Source organism: Hirundo rustica, chromosome 4 (assembly GCF_015227805.2).
Source record: "Hirundo rustica isolate bHirRus1 chromosome 4, bHirRus1.pri.v3, whole genome shotgun sequence".
Lineage (NCBI taxonomy): Eukaryota > Metazoa > Chordata > Aves > Passeriformes > Hirundinidae > Hirundo > Hirundo rustica.
The window spans coordinates 11,755,337-11,772,000 of NC_053453.1; the positions used below are offsets into that span (position 1 = coordinate 11,755,337).

At 36.7% G+C, this 16,664-nt stretch overlaps 1 protein-coding gene across 2 annotated transcripts in view; it reads right to left on the reverse strand.

Annotated features, from left to right (window-relative positions):
• PTPN12 (protein tyrosine phosphatase non-receptor type 12) overlaps nucleotides 1-16,664 on the reverse strand; it is a 69,673-nt gene that overhangs the window by 18,058 nt on the left and 34,951 nt on the right. For both annotated transcript variants that reach the window (XM_040062498.2, XM_040062497.2), the window contains exons 3-11: nucleotides 16,285-16,361; nucleotides 15,160-15,255; nucleotides 14,239-14,277; nucleotides 13,441-13,512; nucleotides 11,955-12,014; nucleotides 9,379-9,521; nucleotides 7,917-7,983; nucleotides 7,276-7,353; nucleotides 7,087-7,185 (exon numbers count right to left, since the gene is read on the reverse strand). In XM_040062498.2, coding sequence (XP_039918432.1) covers nucleotides 7,087-7,185; nucleotides 7,276-7,353; nucleotides 7,917-7,983; nucleotides 9,379-9,521; nucleotides 11,955-12,014; nucleotides 13,441-13,512; nucleotides 14,239-14,277; nucleotides 15,160-15,255; nucleotides 16,285-16,361 — 731 coding nt within the window. The remainder of the gene's footprint in view (nucleotides 1-7,086; nucleotides 7,186-7,275; nucleotides 7,354-7,916; nucleotides 7,984-9,378; nucleotides 9,522-11,954; nucleotides 12,015-13,440; nucleotides 13,513-14,238; nucleotides 14,278-15,159; nucleotides 15,256-16,284; nucleotides 16,362-16,664) is intronic.

Below are 16,664 nucleotides of genomic sequence, written 5' to 3' on the forward strand. Positions count from 1 at the left end.
AGTTACTCAGAGCCCTGTACAAGCTGGCTTTGGCTGTTGTCAGGAATGCCAGGATGGGGCATCTACAGCTTCTCCGGGCAACTTGTTCCAGTGTTTCATCACCCTCTCCATAAAACATTTCTTCTTTCCATCTAGTCTGAACGTCTTTGAATTTTAGACCATTATGCCTTGTCCAACTGCAACAGGCTCTGCTAAAATGTCTGTCCCCATCTTTCTCATAAGCCCCCCTGAAGTACTGCAATGACACAATAAGGTCTCCCTGGAGCCTTCTTTTCTCCAGGCTGAGCAACCACAACTCAGTCAGTCTGTCTTCTTAGGAGACCTGTCCATCCCTCTGTTCATCTTCGTGTCCTGCCTGTGCTGGAGACCCCCGTGCTGGATGCGGCACCCGAGGTGGGGTCTCACGGATACCGAGTAGAGGGGCAGAATCACCTCCCTGTTTGCATCCAGATTTGGGGTCCCCAGCACCAGAAACATTACCATGGGGCATGAACATCCAATCCCTCTTACCAGCTCCTCTCAAAAAAGCTATTTCCTACTTTTTGACATCAAGTAATGAGTGACCATACAGATCATTTTAACAAATATGGATATTAATTTTATTGCCTCATTCAGGCAGGGGATCATGCTGAAGCTTGGTGCCAAAGATGCCGAGGCTCCCAGCATTCAACAATAAACTCTGCTTCCTGCTCAGTGGTTGTGTCACGTTCTCCCCACTTCCCCCAGCTGTGCAATGCGAACTCTGAATCTCTCCCTTACGGATTCGTTACTATGGATAGCACTAAGTGCGCTGGTATTGTACACAAAAGGCTCCCTTACTCATAAGTACAAACAACCAAAGCTAGAAATGAATGCAACCTAAACAACTGCATCCTGAGAGCAGAGCAGGCTGCTGGCCTTGCTTCAGCACCACAGCACACCCCAGTTTCACAAGGCACAAGGATACTAGAAAGAGTGAGACTCCACAAGAGTTCCTCCCCCTCACCACCAACTTCCCCATCCTAGAACAGAACAGAAAAGTCTCCCATTTCAGTTCCACTAGCACAGAAGTTTTCAGGAACACATTTCTTATTCATGCACTCAGTTTTCTAAAGGGTATTGGCAAGGGAAAGGGTGTGCCTGTTGGCTCTAGGCTAACTTGCCCAGAAAACAAACCAGCAGCTGCATCCCTGTCCTTCTATGTTTGTAAAGTGAAGTGTTTGTGAACAGAATGTTTCCTGAGATATGCTTTTCTCACAGGCAGAAGAAAAAGCTTATTAAAGAAGCTAACATATGTCAAAGCTTTTTAAAACTCCACATGTACAGTAAGAAGCTGTTTCTAGTTGAGACAGGCAGAAGTAGTGAAAAGGCACTGCCATTTTTGCTACGGGTAACAAAATGTATGTGTAAGCCTTACAAAAATGTATATGAGCTCAAATGTCTAAGGCACATAAACCCACAGTTTACAAAAACAATTCCTTGAAAAAAAAATTTAAACCCCCAAACAAACAAAACCCAACAAGAAAACCTGCACACACAAAATGGTACTTTCAAATTTAACACCAGAAAAGCCAGTGGTTACCCCAATTTTGTATCAGGGAAGGCTTCAGGCAGAGAGGTGTTCAAAACTTTCACTTGTGCATCAGAGGTTAAACTCCAGATCCATTCACTGCTTCAATTACATTGAATGAGGAGCAAGAATAATTACAGGAATTACTGCCTCCACAAAGAGAGGCAGTTTGCTACTTTCTCTAATTAGCTCAATGGATTGATGTTTCTGTGAAGTCTTCACTTGCTTTTAGAGAAGTCATTCCCTGTTACTTGTTCTCAGTTCTGTGTTACAAGAAATAGGGAATAACCAGTATTTTGAGCATTTATCACCCTTGAATGACACCAACTCACAGATTTCCCTGTCATATATCAAACTGAGCGAATAGGGAAACATGCAGAAAAACTAGCACGGAGCAGAAATGAGGAAACTCAGCTCTGAAAGTGAATATAGGGAATCTCACTGGGATGACTGCATCTGTTGAGAAGAGCAGATGGTGGTATTAAGAAAAAGCCTTGCACAGCCTTCCTAAGCACAGCTTATCGACATCAGTCAACACTCTCTTGCTTCTCTAGACAGATGTTGCATTCTCAGGCAGAGCACAATTTTTAAAAGCATCAGCTTAGACAAACCAGGACAACATACGTAGCTCACAGGGGTCATCATACAGAATAATGTTTTAAACATGGATTAACAAATGTGCAATTCACTAAGTGTTCAGTGTAGCACCCTCTTTTCTCACAGAAGACAACTATCCTACTGTGGCAGGCCTCTCACTGCAACATGAGTAAACAAAAGAACAGGATCTTTCCCCAACCTTTGTGTCTATATGCATCAAATGCTCAATTGTTCAAGAGTTCCCTTGGAGCTGCTCCCCTGAGGGAGAAGCTACTGAGATCAAGTGAAACTGCTCATAGTTAGGAATTTCTAGGTATTCCGTTAGATTGCACATATATAGACGTGTGCATATCTACCTATGAAAGAAAACATCAACAAGTGACCAGACCATAACTCAGATACTTTGTGTAGATTGCCCCATGTCTACAAAAATGCAGAGTAACTTATGTTCCTGTAGTAATGCAGAGAAACAAAGAATTGTCACAGTAGATGCAGTGTCTGAAACCAGCTTGCTAAGGTAACTCAAGCTGTGCTATCACCTCCCAAGGGGGGTCTTTCCCCTGCCTGCTTCCTCCACTGGCTCAATCACCAAATAGTGCTGTCACTAACTACAAATACAGGATCATAGTCTTAAACTGTGATTTCACACACACTGTCTACAATTCAAACCCTTTTTCCCAGGAATTGCAATGTATCATTTTCTTTTGGAGCTCACAGTGGAAATATTTAATGTCATTCAGAAGCTTTCTGTACTGGTGAAATACTGGCAAATTTACTGCAAAGACTCCTCCAGAAGTAATCTCATGTTTTCCCTTAAAAGGAATTGAGGCATTCCTTTTGCTCTTTTCATAAAGCAGCATGGGAATCACTGAGCATCAGTAGATAAAAAGAGAAATACTTCAGATTGAAATGATACACTCAAGTGACTCAGATTAAACATTCCAACAGAGGCAAGGAGATAAATGTCTCTGAAGAATTAAATGATTTTTTAGAATGCTGCGAAAACAAAAAATATCCTTCCAAGCTGCCAAAGAGCAAAGAGAAAATGAACATCAGTCTTTTCACTTACAGTTTCTAAACCATTAATGTTTCAAATAACATTCTTCTTATAGCAGCTGATTCCTCTTCTAAGTGTGCAGCCAACCACAGCAACAGATCCCTGTTGCCTTTACAGCACAAAATGCGAGAGACACGGGAGAGTACTAGCACTGCCAGATTTGGGAGAAAGTGTTCATTAAAACAAGCTTCTGCTCATGGATAAGGGCAAAACAAGGACTTGCAGTACTGCAACATGCTCGGTACCGTCAAGAGAAAAAATTCAACGAGAAACATTTTTGAATTGAGAGTGAGCTTGGTTGTTTGTCTTTTAACCAATTTTCTGATTTCCAAACAGAACATCCAACTTGATTAAATTCCATATGATTCAGACTTTCCAAGACAGTTACAGTTCACTTCAGTTCATGAAAAACCTTCTCACATAACTCATAAAATATTTTACTGATACAAATCTGACTGATACCTTATCAGATGACCAAGACTAATGATCTCACATATATTTCAAAGCTTCCAAACACAACACCATGTGTAATATTTTCACAGCAGTACTAACAAAGCCAATGATGGTGAGAAGCACAGCTATTGACTTGAAATACACAACAATATGATCAAGAATTTCAGTGGGAAGGGCTTCAGTCCAAGACTGTTCCAATTTAATTGTTTGGTAACCTGAAAGTAGTACTAAGTGGGGGAGGGGAATAGCTCTGATTATCAAATTTAGCATCTGAATTATTTTCTTATCACAAAAAAAAAAGGCTCCTGAGCAGCAATTCTTCACACTGAAATTTGGGTGCTGTGGGGTACTCTTGAAAGTATTGGTATCTGAGCAGAGCTTTCCTCATTTCATTTCACTTCATTTAAATACTTGGTGTTATGTTAAACATTTGTAGTTCTACACACTCACAGTAGGTATAACTATATGGTAAGAATATACTACATTAGTAGTATAGTATATACCGTATATAGTATATATACGGTAAGATTACTACATTAAAGCAGGTCATATATTTTCTACATGGTTTTGAATCTATCAAATTCTAATGGAAATTCTAACCCTATCATAAGTCTATTTTCAAACACTGCATGCCTTGCAGCTTTTTACAGTACTGTTTCCAGCAGGGCTCAGCTGCCAAGTTCACAGGAACACACGTTTGGGGCTGTGCATGAGCCGCTTCCCCAGGAATATTGCCCCACTGCCAATCAGATGAACTTTTTACTGGGATGTTACTGGCAAGCCCTGCATATAGAGCCTCTGCAACCCAACCCATTTCAAACACTGCCTGAAATGAGAACAGCAACAGGAAAACAAAGCCATGAAACCAACCCTACAGAGCACTCCAGCTCTTCACAGTACTATCAAAAGAGAATAAATGACACATTTCCTCTCCAGCCCAGTAGCATCTGCTACTTAACTAATAGTCATATATCCAAAGTAGCACATGAATTTTGTTGAAATAGTTTTCACTGGATATAATTAAAACCGTTCACATAGTAAAGATTTCATAGCTGCTGTAGCATCTGCAGGCAGAATAACATACATGAAGGAGCCTTAGAATATTATATTGTATTTAATAAAGTTACTAGAAAACTTCCTGCCTCAGAATTAGTTTTTTAATCAAGATACATCCCAGAATGCTTGTTTGTTTTTTAAAAGAAAGCAAACTAGAAAATTTCTGGGGAAAAATCAGACTTCATATACAACAGATGCTACACAATAGCCCTGGAGGTAAAAAAGGAGCTTTGTCAGAATATCAAAGTGATGTCTCAAGTGAGCTTCAGAGTTTTGAGAACTGGGTTAAAACTACCAGAAAATATTCAACTGGATATGTGAGGTTTCTCTCATAAATCCAGAACAGAAGCTAAGCCTGTACCAGTTAATTCCTTGAAAGCAAATTTTCTAAAAAATGGACAGTAGGAACTTTAAGTACCAAACTTTTAGATACAGAAATTTTTCCCCCCTCAAACTTTCTGCAGAATTATTCAAGTAACAGTAGGAAGAAGCATCATTTCCCAAAACAAAAAATGCCATGCCTAGTCAAAGATTTACTTTGCCTGCTTCCAGCAGTGACCAAAAGGGAACTTCCAGGAAAGAATAAGATCAGAGCAGGCGTTTGGGGATCCTTCCCTAGAATGTTTTCCCACAGATCGCAACTCTGGAATTTCATAGGTCAGAGGTTAGTGAAACTCATGGAAGAAGGTTCCAAGATGGTGAGATATTCACCACAAAGATAAAGGCTTTCAGCTGCCAGGAGCTCTGCAGTTTCATGTTGCATTTTTTATACAAATGTCACTTTATTAAGTCTTTCAGGTCTTGCTGGTATCCCTCAGAAAAAGTTAATAGTAATCAGCTTTCTGTTGTTACTCAGCCTCTGTTGTATCTAACTTCAGCCATATTTCCTCCACCTCAGTCTGGCTGGTCTTTAGATTGAGCCTTCCAACACCTTTGATCCTTGTCCAGTTGTTTAATGTTCAAATTCCGTAACATGTTTTTGAGATAAGCAGACTTGACATGCAGTCAGTAGCCAAACTGCAAGGTACCCACACAAGGACATTACATTCTCTGCTCTTATTAGTTTCCAAGTAACTGCTAAAATTCAATTTCCTTTACGACTTGTTGATCATAAACCAAGATCATATCCAAGTAAAACTCAAAACTCACACTCCATCACTGCCTTTTCAGAGCTGGGATTTATCCCTCTCTCATCCCCATGTGCATTACCTGTCCATTTTCTATTCAGTCTTGTTTTATTAGTCAGAAAAGCTCTCAAGCTGTGCTGAAGACAGCACTTGCCTTTGTTACAGAGGATCACTATACTGTGCCACAGCTTTATTCACCTTCTGGAATATGTAAGTCATTTAGAATATAAAGTACTTGGAATAAGTAAATAAGAGACGTTTTTTGATTCTATGTAAGAGCACAGACACAAGGTAAGGTTTAAGTCAAATCACCAGAAGATACAGTAGGCTGATCCATGCACTATTTCATGATCAAAACTTAAGTACTCAGAAATTACTTCTGTACAAAGCTAATCAATCTGCATATTCCAAACCCTGCCATGCTCATTTCTTAGGGGGAAAAAAAAAAAAAATCACACATCAGCTTAATCAAACCTGTAACAAATAAAAGCAGCCACCCTATCCATATTGCATTTAGTCAACAGGCTTCTTGTCATGACTAAAGACCTCATAAGTACTGCATGAACAGATATAAATTCTTAGGAGTTAGCAGAAGGGTGGATGCCTTTAATCCAAGAATTGAAAACATTCTAGACTTCCTAGAAAGCACAGTAGAGGACAGCTAAATCCCTAAAATAAATGGGATGCTTATTAATAAAAGGACATTTAAAATTGCTTCCAGATATTTCAGAGTCCTGAAGATACCACTCATACTCCCTCTAGAGACCTATGGAATCTACACCAATTAGGGACAGAAAATCACTGAATAAACACAATCCAGGGACAAAGGGTGGTACAGAGTTCTAGACTGTGGGAGAGAAAGAATATATTCATCCAAAAAGTCATGTTTCCTACAGTGCCCAGCAACAGCCAAGAAAACATATGTAAACATAAAAAAGAGAATAAACCTATAGGGGACATGAAATTTAAAGGGGAAGGCCAGGAAGACAGAAAAATCCTCAAATACTGTGAATACCAATGAAGAATATTTTTTCCACTTCCTTCTCCTTTCTTAAAAGGGTAGAGCATGGAGCTCCCTTACAAAAGGATTTTAAACTTGTTTTTCTCTCCCCTAATCTATTTCAATGCAAGCAGTACTTTAAAAAACATGAGAACTTAATAAGATCACACCATTGAACATTTTCAAAACAACTTCACAGGAGAATTTTCACCAGAAGCTAACAGCTACATATGGGAAAGACACCTACCACTCCATCTGCAATCTTCCAGTCTGCACAACTTTCATATTTTTGCAGTTGCTTTTCAAACAGTTGTGCTATGGCTCGATGGACAAGCTCATACTGCTCCTATAATAAGGTACCAGAAAAAAATTAATGCACAAGATCTTTTTAAAGACTAGTTATATATCATCACATTAATTTTAAAACAAACTTTACCTTTGTTTGCACTGCAGAATGCCTCTGCGTCCTCATTTCCTGTATTAAATTAAATACATTGAATTCTTCAGGTATTTTCTGAAATACAGAAGCAAGTTAATTACAATGACATAACTGTTAGAACAACAATACAAAGGTTGTTAAACATTAAAAAGAAGTGTAACTTTTATAGGTAAAGCTAATCTGTTCTTTCCCTACTGCAACAATTTAAATTTTTTTCAAAGCAACTCCAAAGTGACATTTGATTTAGACCAGATGAGAGCATTTCAAGCATTTTTGAAATGAGATGTCATTAATATAACACTGCAATGTTAACAATGCTTCATAATCTAAAAATCCCAGAATGAAGTTATCCCTTTATATTTGAGCTACATGATAAATCCAAAAGACTGAGAAAGCTGAATTCAAAGATCAATTTATACTGAAATTTATTTTTTAAAAATTAGAATTTATAATGACCTTTTTAGATAAAAACTTGCTGTCAAAAGGAAAGTAAGTTCATACTAAAATGAAACTAAGCATCCAATTTGTCAAGAGAGTTCCAGAATGTCTCAAACATTTCCCTATTTTTGAGCACTTGGAAGCTCAATCACTGTTACGAAATAACAGAATGTCATAAAACCTCTTTCAGGATTCCTTACCCCAGCTTTAAGCAAATTCCATGTATAATCTATGGCACAGATGGCTCCTGTTCTTCCACACCCTGCACTATGAACATGAACAGATAGGTGTTAGATATTATTTCAATTTGATAAAAAAAACACTATAAGCCTTATATTTCATAAGTCCATGTTAAAAAAAAAATTCTCCAAATCCCTCAACGATCATTTGAATTTCACGCCTGACACTACAGTGTCTTAAAAATAAAATCAGCAGTGCAAAATGTAGCATTCAATCTTTTAATGCAAGTTTTCATAGCCATTTGGAACTGAAGTCATGAAAGATGATTCAGTGCTGACCATTTTATTGCTTCTTTCTTTTGTCACATTATTCCCAGGTACTATTGCTTCATCAGGTGTGGTCTTCTCCAGGTTTAATGATAAATAATGTAAAATGGCAGAACAGAATGCATTTAAAGGCTTGCCACATTTTTCTGATTTAGCATCACATTTGTATTTCCTGCTTTGTAGGGAAAAACCTAGATCTGAAAGCTTAAGAGTGACAGCAAACTATCTTATTTATTTTTCTTAATGGTATGAATTCCTCTGCTTTACACATGCAGAATTATAATTAATGCATATTTATTACATTGTGATTCCACTGTTGTAAAGAGTCAACATTCAGAATTATACTGGCATTCAAAAAGAACAGGATAATGTGAATAGATTTCAGTGCTGAGTCAGTTTATGGTTTTTGACCTCACTTGAGAGGTCTATTTCAAAAAAATAATGCCGGCCTTGAAGAGAATAACTGAGCTCTAAAGAGTTAATAAGTCCCATGAATGTAACATGTCCTAGCTTATAAATCTGTATTCAATTTTTTCCTGACACAACACAATAACTTTTGTTGCTTTAAAAAGTATTAAAAACAACAGGCAAGATTTCCAGATAAATTGTTAGAAAGTGTCAATGCATCAAAATATTTTCATAGCAGTTCAGTCTCAACGGTTCTTCTGTTAGCCAAATTTCAGGTCAAGGATGAAACTTGCTCACAGGACTTCCCAACTACAGCTTGGCCATTAAAGATCTTTTTTTGTCACATTAGAACACTGCCAGAGTTCTCAGTGATGTATGTGCTACGTAGTCTCTCCTACTGAGAGTGAAGCCTTTATTCCCAAGCTGATTTGCAGTGATCTTCAAAAGTCTGTTTTGTCCTCACAAGGATTTACATCTCATGAACTCAAAATAGGTCCCCTTTCAAAGGTTCATTCTTTTCTGATTGATACTCTGCCTTAACCTGAAGTAAAAGCAAAATTTCACTGTTGCATCAGTTTTAAGAAAATGAGGCCTGTATGATTTTGAATTATATTTTGACACAAGAATTTTTTTTCAATTAAAACAAATAAATTATGACTTAGAACCAAAACTAGTGCGTCCCATAACAAAAGTCTAGATACCAGAAAATGAAAATGTTTAAAAATGAAAAGATAAATACACTTGATACCTGCAGTGTATGCAAATAGGAACATCTTCATGTTCCTGGTATTCTCTCATCAAGCTGATCATGTCCAGAATAGAATCAAAAGACGAAGGGACATCGTGGTCAGGCCAGTTCACATAATGAAATTGATAGACACTACGAGTCTCCTAAGGGAGAGGCAGGGAGAAAGGTGTTAATGATAACATATATTTGAATTTGTACCCAATAAGTATTTCTATGAACCTTTGCTTTGACAAGCAAAGTCACTTACTGGATTACAAAACCCTACAGCTTATACCACTTCAACAAATAGAAGAGAAAGTCTGAAGTCATGTTGGAAGTGCTGCTAATACAGAAGAAGATGCCCTATGGGACATTTCATAAGCCCCTCTCTATTATATGGGTAAAGGACCAAAAATGCTGCACCATATGAAAAGGGTCTATTCTCCTTACAGCTATAACTTGGAAATGAGAAAGAATCTTTCATGTGGTCTCCTCTTCTTCTATTTGTACTTTGGTGACTTACCTCAAGGGAAAAAATGGGGGCAAAGGTGTTGCTTTATCACATTACAAAATACAGCGTGTGCACAAGTGCACAGGCTCACAGAGGGAAATTAAGGAAACAGCAGAAATAATCAAGACCCTATCTAAATGTGCATCACACTTGCAACAACAATAGATACACTTTTATCTAGGAACAGGAGCTACAACAATACTAAAGACAAGGCAGGAAGCAGGCTTTAGAGCAGCTTAGTTACTCAGCTACCTGAATCCCTGCAAACCCTCTCTTCCATCACTCTCCAAAGCACCTGCAGCCAGCAGCAGAAGCAGCAGTTAATTCTACTGGCACACCTTGGGGTTCCAGTACACCCCTCAAAGCGATGTCCTGGACAGCATGAACATTACAGTCCACAGGTTTCAAGAGCTACACTCCCTTCTGTTTAGTTATGTGAGAAGCAACACAGCAGGCCTCTTGAGCATGGAAATTTATCTATTTTTCATGCTTGACTTTTCCTAGCTCTATGGAAACACTATAGCTAGCTGAAACAAGAGAAAGCAGCCTAAGAAAGCTCAAATTTAAAAATCGAGATGATAATGTAAAAGCAAGGTCATCAGTAAAAAGGAAGAGTTATAGCTATCTATTAAGCTCCACCCAGAAATTGCACTTAATTACTTTTTTAAAGACCAGTGATTTTTTCACATTAGCAGAATGGTCAGGGGAAAAAAAAAAAAAAAAAGGATTTGTTTTTTATATGAGAATCAAAAAATTTAAAAGAACATTTATAGTCCTTTTTTTCTACTGTCATTTATAAACTAAATGACCAAAGTTCTTTCTTGAAAATACTCAAGTTTCAGTCAAACTGGTTTTCCTTCTGGAAACTAAAATAACTTTGAAGATTTATGGAAATTTTAAATCCTTTTGCCTAGGTGTTTTTGTATGATAATCCACTGCAAATGCTACAGAAGTGACAAAACATATAATTATTCTGGAAAACCTAAAAGCAAACTTAAAAGGATATTACTTTATACCACAAACATACTTTTCCTCTCCAGTGCAAGGCTAGAATTCTTCAAAGAAAGATGAAAAGTCTGTAGTTAATTTTACAGGAATCCCCAAGCATATCTGCTACATAAATCTGAAGAAAAACCACTTTATCAGAGGCACATATCAAATATCAGCACATCTTGTTAAACCTTTCAGTTAAATTGCTCCTCATAGGAACAAAAGTGTAGCTTTTTGTTGCTGCTTCCTTTTTAAGCAGTACACAGGCTTCTAATTGGGACAGAACTCCACAAAGTCAATAGCCAAACATCATTTGCATGTTCCAGTATAGGCAAGCAAAATATATACATCAGCTACAGTTTCTGGTGTAACTACTTCATACAACATCCAGGAATTAAAAGGAAGGCAGGTTCCGCAGTGCGGTTTTGAAGGGCAGCATTTCAAAAAATGTCACAAACCCCGATTACTACACAGAATTTCGGTTATCTAAACTGTCTGCCAGCCCAGTTATGAGCACTAACAGAAACAAACTGATTAAGTTCATGCATTCCTAGCAAATACTGCAGACAAAAATTTTTCCCCAAGATTACTCCCCTCATGATTAAGTGGTTTTTGTAACTGCTGTGCTATCTGTTGTTGAATTGGAACAAAGCTTTGCCAAAGAAAAGGTAACCACAAATGAGGCTAACCTGCAATAAATCATTTATTAATGCAGATTGACAATTAAAGTGTCAGGTATTCTGTAAAACAGACTGTTATGCTTTGTGTTTTACAGGAGGGCTCTATGGTTTTTATGTACTGGTAGCTGCTTTTCAGTCGAATGAAGTCTGCCATTTGACATCTGACATTTCAGTGTAAGTTTATAAGAAAAGCTTAAGCGATTTGGGAAAACAAGAACATAGCTAAAAGGCAAAGAATTTCACTATTCCTCCCTTATATACTAAGATCTTAACATCACTTCCAAACTTTATCATTTACATGCATAATCAGTACCTAAAAAAGTGAAGGTATTTTCACTACATTTTCTGACATCGTGTAATTTTGGAGACTTTTGAGCAACCATTGGAGGCGAGACCAGAAGTGACTGTGTACTTACATTTTGAAATTCAAGTAATAATGTTCTAATGAAGTAATCTGTTCTTGCTTGCTCAGCTTCCTAAACGTGAGAAAACAGTAACGCATTCGAAAAAAAAATATTAAAAATCAATATGCAACATACAGGACATAACTAAAACTCAAACTTTAAACTTGGGGGTCTTTTTTAATTTACTGGTTTTGTCTTTTTGATTTCCTCCAGAGAGGGGCAATCAAAACACTGATTAACACACCAGCAAGTTAGCTTGCTGCACAAGATGTGCAAAATGCATAACTTTTACTTAAACGTGTGCATTTTGAAATTCAAGTCTTGTCAGTCCAAAGTCTTTAAAAAAACATGTAAGAATATTCCCAACTACCTCTTTTGCTTTATTTCTCCATACTTTTATAATTTACAGATTGCCTTTCACAGCCATCCCTCTGTAACACTTTTGCTGTATAAGCTTCAGCTTCTATCCTGCCTCCTTTTATTCTTCCCTTTTCCATTGTTTTCAATTAAAAAAAAAACTAAAGGAATCACTAATTATCTTGGCTGTGGCCAAAAAACCTAGCTTCTAGCTCACAGAATTTTCAAATCTTCTTTTGGAATAGCAAGGAAATTTTATAATGCAGAAATCAAACAATATTATTGTACTTTAAATATCAGTAGTGTCAGAATTTGAATAAGCCTTTAAAAACTTGGCATTACAGCTTCCCACAGAGAATTTAGGAGACTGCATACATGCTTTCGAGTGCTTCTATCTCCTCCTGGGAATTTAACATTTCCCATCAACAACTGCAACACTTTGCAGGTTTTAAAGCAATGCAGTCCACATACACCAGAGCACCTAAAGCTAAGAGATTCTCAGCTGCAGCTATGAAATCAATTACAACAAACACACAAACCCCTTTCACCAGTATCACAAGCAACAGGGCAAAAAGCAGCCAAATTTGAATCAACTTACCGTAGGAAAAGGTAACTCAGAATCTTATAGACTAAAATTTGCAAGTATATATTGTCCTGATAAGATGAAGTGTATTTAATTCTTGTTAGACTATTTCAAAGTAGTATTAACAGCTGAATAAACAGGCATGTAAACTCTTTCTGAACACCTTAAAACACTTCATGTTAATTAACTTGGTAAAAATAACCAATTTCAGTGTTACTTTCAGTTCACTCAGAAGGCACAAGTCATAACAGACAAAAAAACTGCACAAGATTTTGGTTTCTTGAGTATGGTACAGATGTTCAGACAGCATGTAAAACTCAAGAAATATTACATAAAAAGATACAAGACCAAGGGACACAGATTCCCTTCTTTAAAAAAATAAAACAATTGAGGAGGACTCAAAAAACCGCACAGCTTAGATGGGCAAATCCCTTTGAAAGTCCTTGTGTAAAATTTAGTACTGAACAACTAAAAAGCCCACTACAAACAGTTCATTGAATATTAAAGTTACAAACCCACTAAATACTTAAAAGTTAATTTATAAAGGCTGATACTTACACAAGAAACACGAAATGGTCCAAAAGTTACAGCTGCTTCTCCATACAGAGGCCAGTAACGCTCACATTTTTTCTGTTAAAGTAAAGAATCCTAATTTAATTCATGCATGGTACTGAAAGATGATTAACAGAAGCAGAGGAGACAAAATCACAACCCTGAATGCCTTATTCTGAACTTCTTTTAAGATAGTACAATAACTTCTCTTTTGGATAACAAGAGAAATACAAAACCAAGACTTCAAAAACCAACATAAATACAGGCAAAAGACACTTTGCAAATTAGGATGTAAACTTCATGTTTGCCTGTACCATATGCATAAACATCGTGCAGAGGGGAGCAATGAAAGCTTAGTTTTTGTGAAAGTTGGGGATTCACAATTCTGCATTTCCTTCTAAGGTCATAAGAAAAAAGAAGAGAGATTATAAAAAACAAAATTCTTTTCGCAGCTGTATCAATTGACAGGAAATTCTGAAGGACTCAGAATTTTCGTAGTTGGCCTACATCCCACAAAGTGCAAGGCACTTTTTCCACAGTGACACTACCAGAAACAAACCCTTGCATACAGTTCTGTACACAAACACATATTCCACTGAGATGACACCTAAATAATCATGTAACCCTACAAATGGGGCAAAGAAATGCAGTCTCATGAACCCTTTCCTATATACAAATGTAAGGATAAGCATTCTCACTTCATCTGGCATATTATTATCACAGTTATGGATTTGGCATATGAAGCTTCACAGCTATTGCCCCATATGGGCAAAGCTCATTTATTTTTGTATTTAGGACACATACCCTTCCCATTTCAAATTCTCGACAGGCCATTACAATTATCTGAAAAGGAAAAAAAAAAAGATGCTCCAAATTAGATGTTTGTGGATCATGTAACTTAAACCTACACTTTACCACTTGCTTCTGTCAGGCAGATATTGATACACTTTAAGTGGTTACTATGGAAGACATCAATTAGTAGTATTTTCTTTCCTGCATACACATGCTCTTCTAATTCTAAAACAGCAACCAAGTTTCATCCTTCACAAAATCAACATCGTTAATACAACACTTCAAGGCTACGTAATTCACCCCCCCCCCCCCAAAAAACCCCGACCATCAATCAAATTTCTGAATGAAGCCATTTCAGAAAGCATGAGTAGCACAATAAATTGCACCAACAGGTAAGCTATTTGTTACAGTAAGTAACCATGACTTAAGTATCAAACAACACCCCCCCCCCAAAAAAATTCACAAATCATTTGCCAATTTCCACAAGTATTTAGAATTTAATTCCTGACAAAAGCTGTTTAAACAGATGTAGAATATACAACCCAAAATTAGCATAGAAAGAAAGATAAGTGGTTTGGGTTGTTGGGTTTTCTCCCGTTTGTTTGTTTCACATGCTTGTTCTGTATTTGATTTTGCCAGACTACGTTAAGTCAGAATTGTAAGGTCTCCTACCTTACAGATGTAACCAAGCAAGAAACTAATCATAAATATGAAGGATTTAACATTCATTCAACAAAATTATTACTTGGAATTTACATTATTAACCTGAGTAAATAATATTAATGCTATTTAACTACAAAATGCAAGATTTGGGAAGCAAATAATCTAAATCACTGACAATATTTTGATCATAACAGCCAGCTCAGGCAAAAAAAATACACAATCACAGAGCCATGAAATAAGGCAACACTGAATTTTTCTGTAGCTACTTACAGCAACGTTGTACTCCCATATCATCCTCCAGAAGTCTATGACTGTATTGGCTAGGGGACCCTGGGTAGCAACATATGCTTTTGGCCCATGAACTCCCTGGGATTGAAAAAAAGGATGTTAATGTTTGTAAAGAACATTTATCTGCACTAAATTAAAAAAAGGTTTTGGGTTATAATAGTGTGAAATTAGAATATCCTTTTTTAAAATATATAACAGGAAGGGTGAATACAAAACATGGCTCCTTATTACATTAGTGGGAATTTTGCTGCTAATCTCAAGGGAGCCCAAGATCACAACAGCTACAGCGACTGTCACAGGAAATAAGTACATTCAGATTCTGAAGATTCCCTTTAAGTCTGCATTTTCTTTGTTACTCAAACATTCAATGATTAAAATTTGAAAAGTTTTCGCAAAAAAGCAACCTCATGAACAAATTCAAGTTCCTTACTCCCTGTAATATATTTTGAAAATATAAAATTTAAATTTTGCTTTATATAAATTTTCAGTACATTAATATTCAGCTTTTCAAGCTAAACATTCATAAAGGAAGATTTACAGGAACATCTGTTTCTGAAAAATAAATAGTGTGTAGAAACAGCATCAGAGTAAAGCTAAAAAGACAGCTCAAGATATTAATACTTTGAAACAAAACTGTAACAGGCTTTTTGTCAAATTCTGGCTTCTCTTTAAGAATGTTAGATTAATCCCATTGCCATTGTTAGATTAAGAATGTCAGAATTTTAATTCCATTGCCACACTTCTTCCACGAACAGAGCGAAATTTACATTAACATACACAATTTGTCAAACACCTCATTTATGGTCCCTAAAAATGTCCTGTTAAAACAATAACATCTGAATTTTCCTATGGTATAATTCACTTGCCTGCTACCTTAAAATGAAATAGTTTCATTATATTTCCACTTAGGAGTAAAGTCAAAGCTTTAAAGATTGTGTTATAAATGGCATCTTGTTTGCAAATTCATTCAAGTCCTAGTAAGATAATATCTTCCCTCACAGCTTTAAAGTCTTATGTTAGACTATAATACTAAAACTGCACTGATAAGAAGAAGAAAAAAAAAAAGCTTAAAAAGAGTAGAAGAACTGTTAAGCTGGTACCACATACCTTAATAAAGTTTGCATTGATGTAGTCTGAATCTTGTGGGGGAGTTTTTAAGGTCAGTTTAACTCGGCTGTGATCAACTAAAAAAAACAGACCAAAATTTATTTTTGAACAAGGATTACAACACATGTAAATCAGAACAGTAAATATAACATATATATATAGTACATTAAAGAACCTTTTCCAAAGGTAAGTCACACAAGCAAGTCAATACATTTGATTTAGCCCAACCCAGGCAGCGAGTGATAAGCAGAGTCACTCCCACTGCTATGTGCTTCTGATGCTCAGGTTCACAGGGTACCACCTCCTGGAATTCCAAGAGCAATCCATTATGAAGAGGCAAAAGACAGTTAATCAGAAGCCATCAAAACTGCAGTTACACA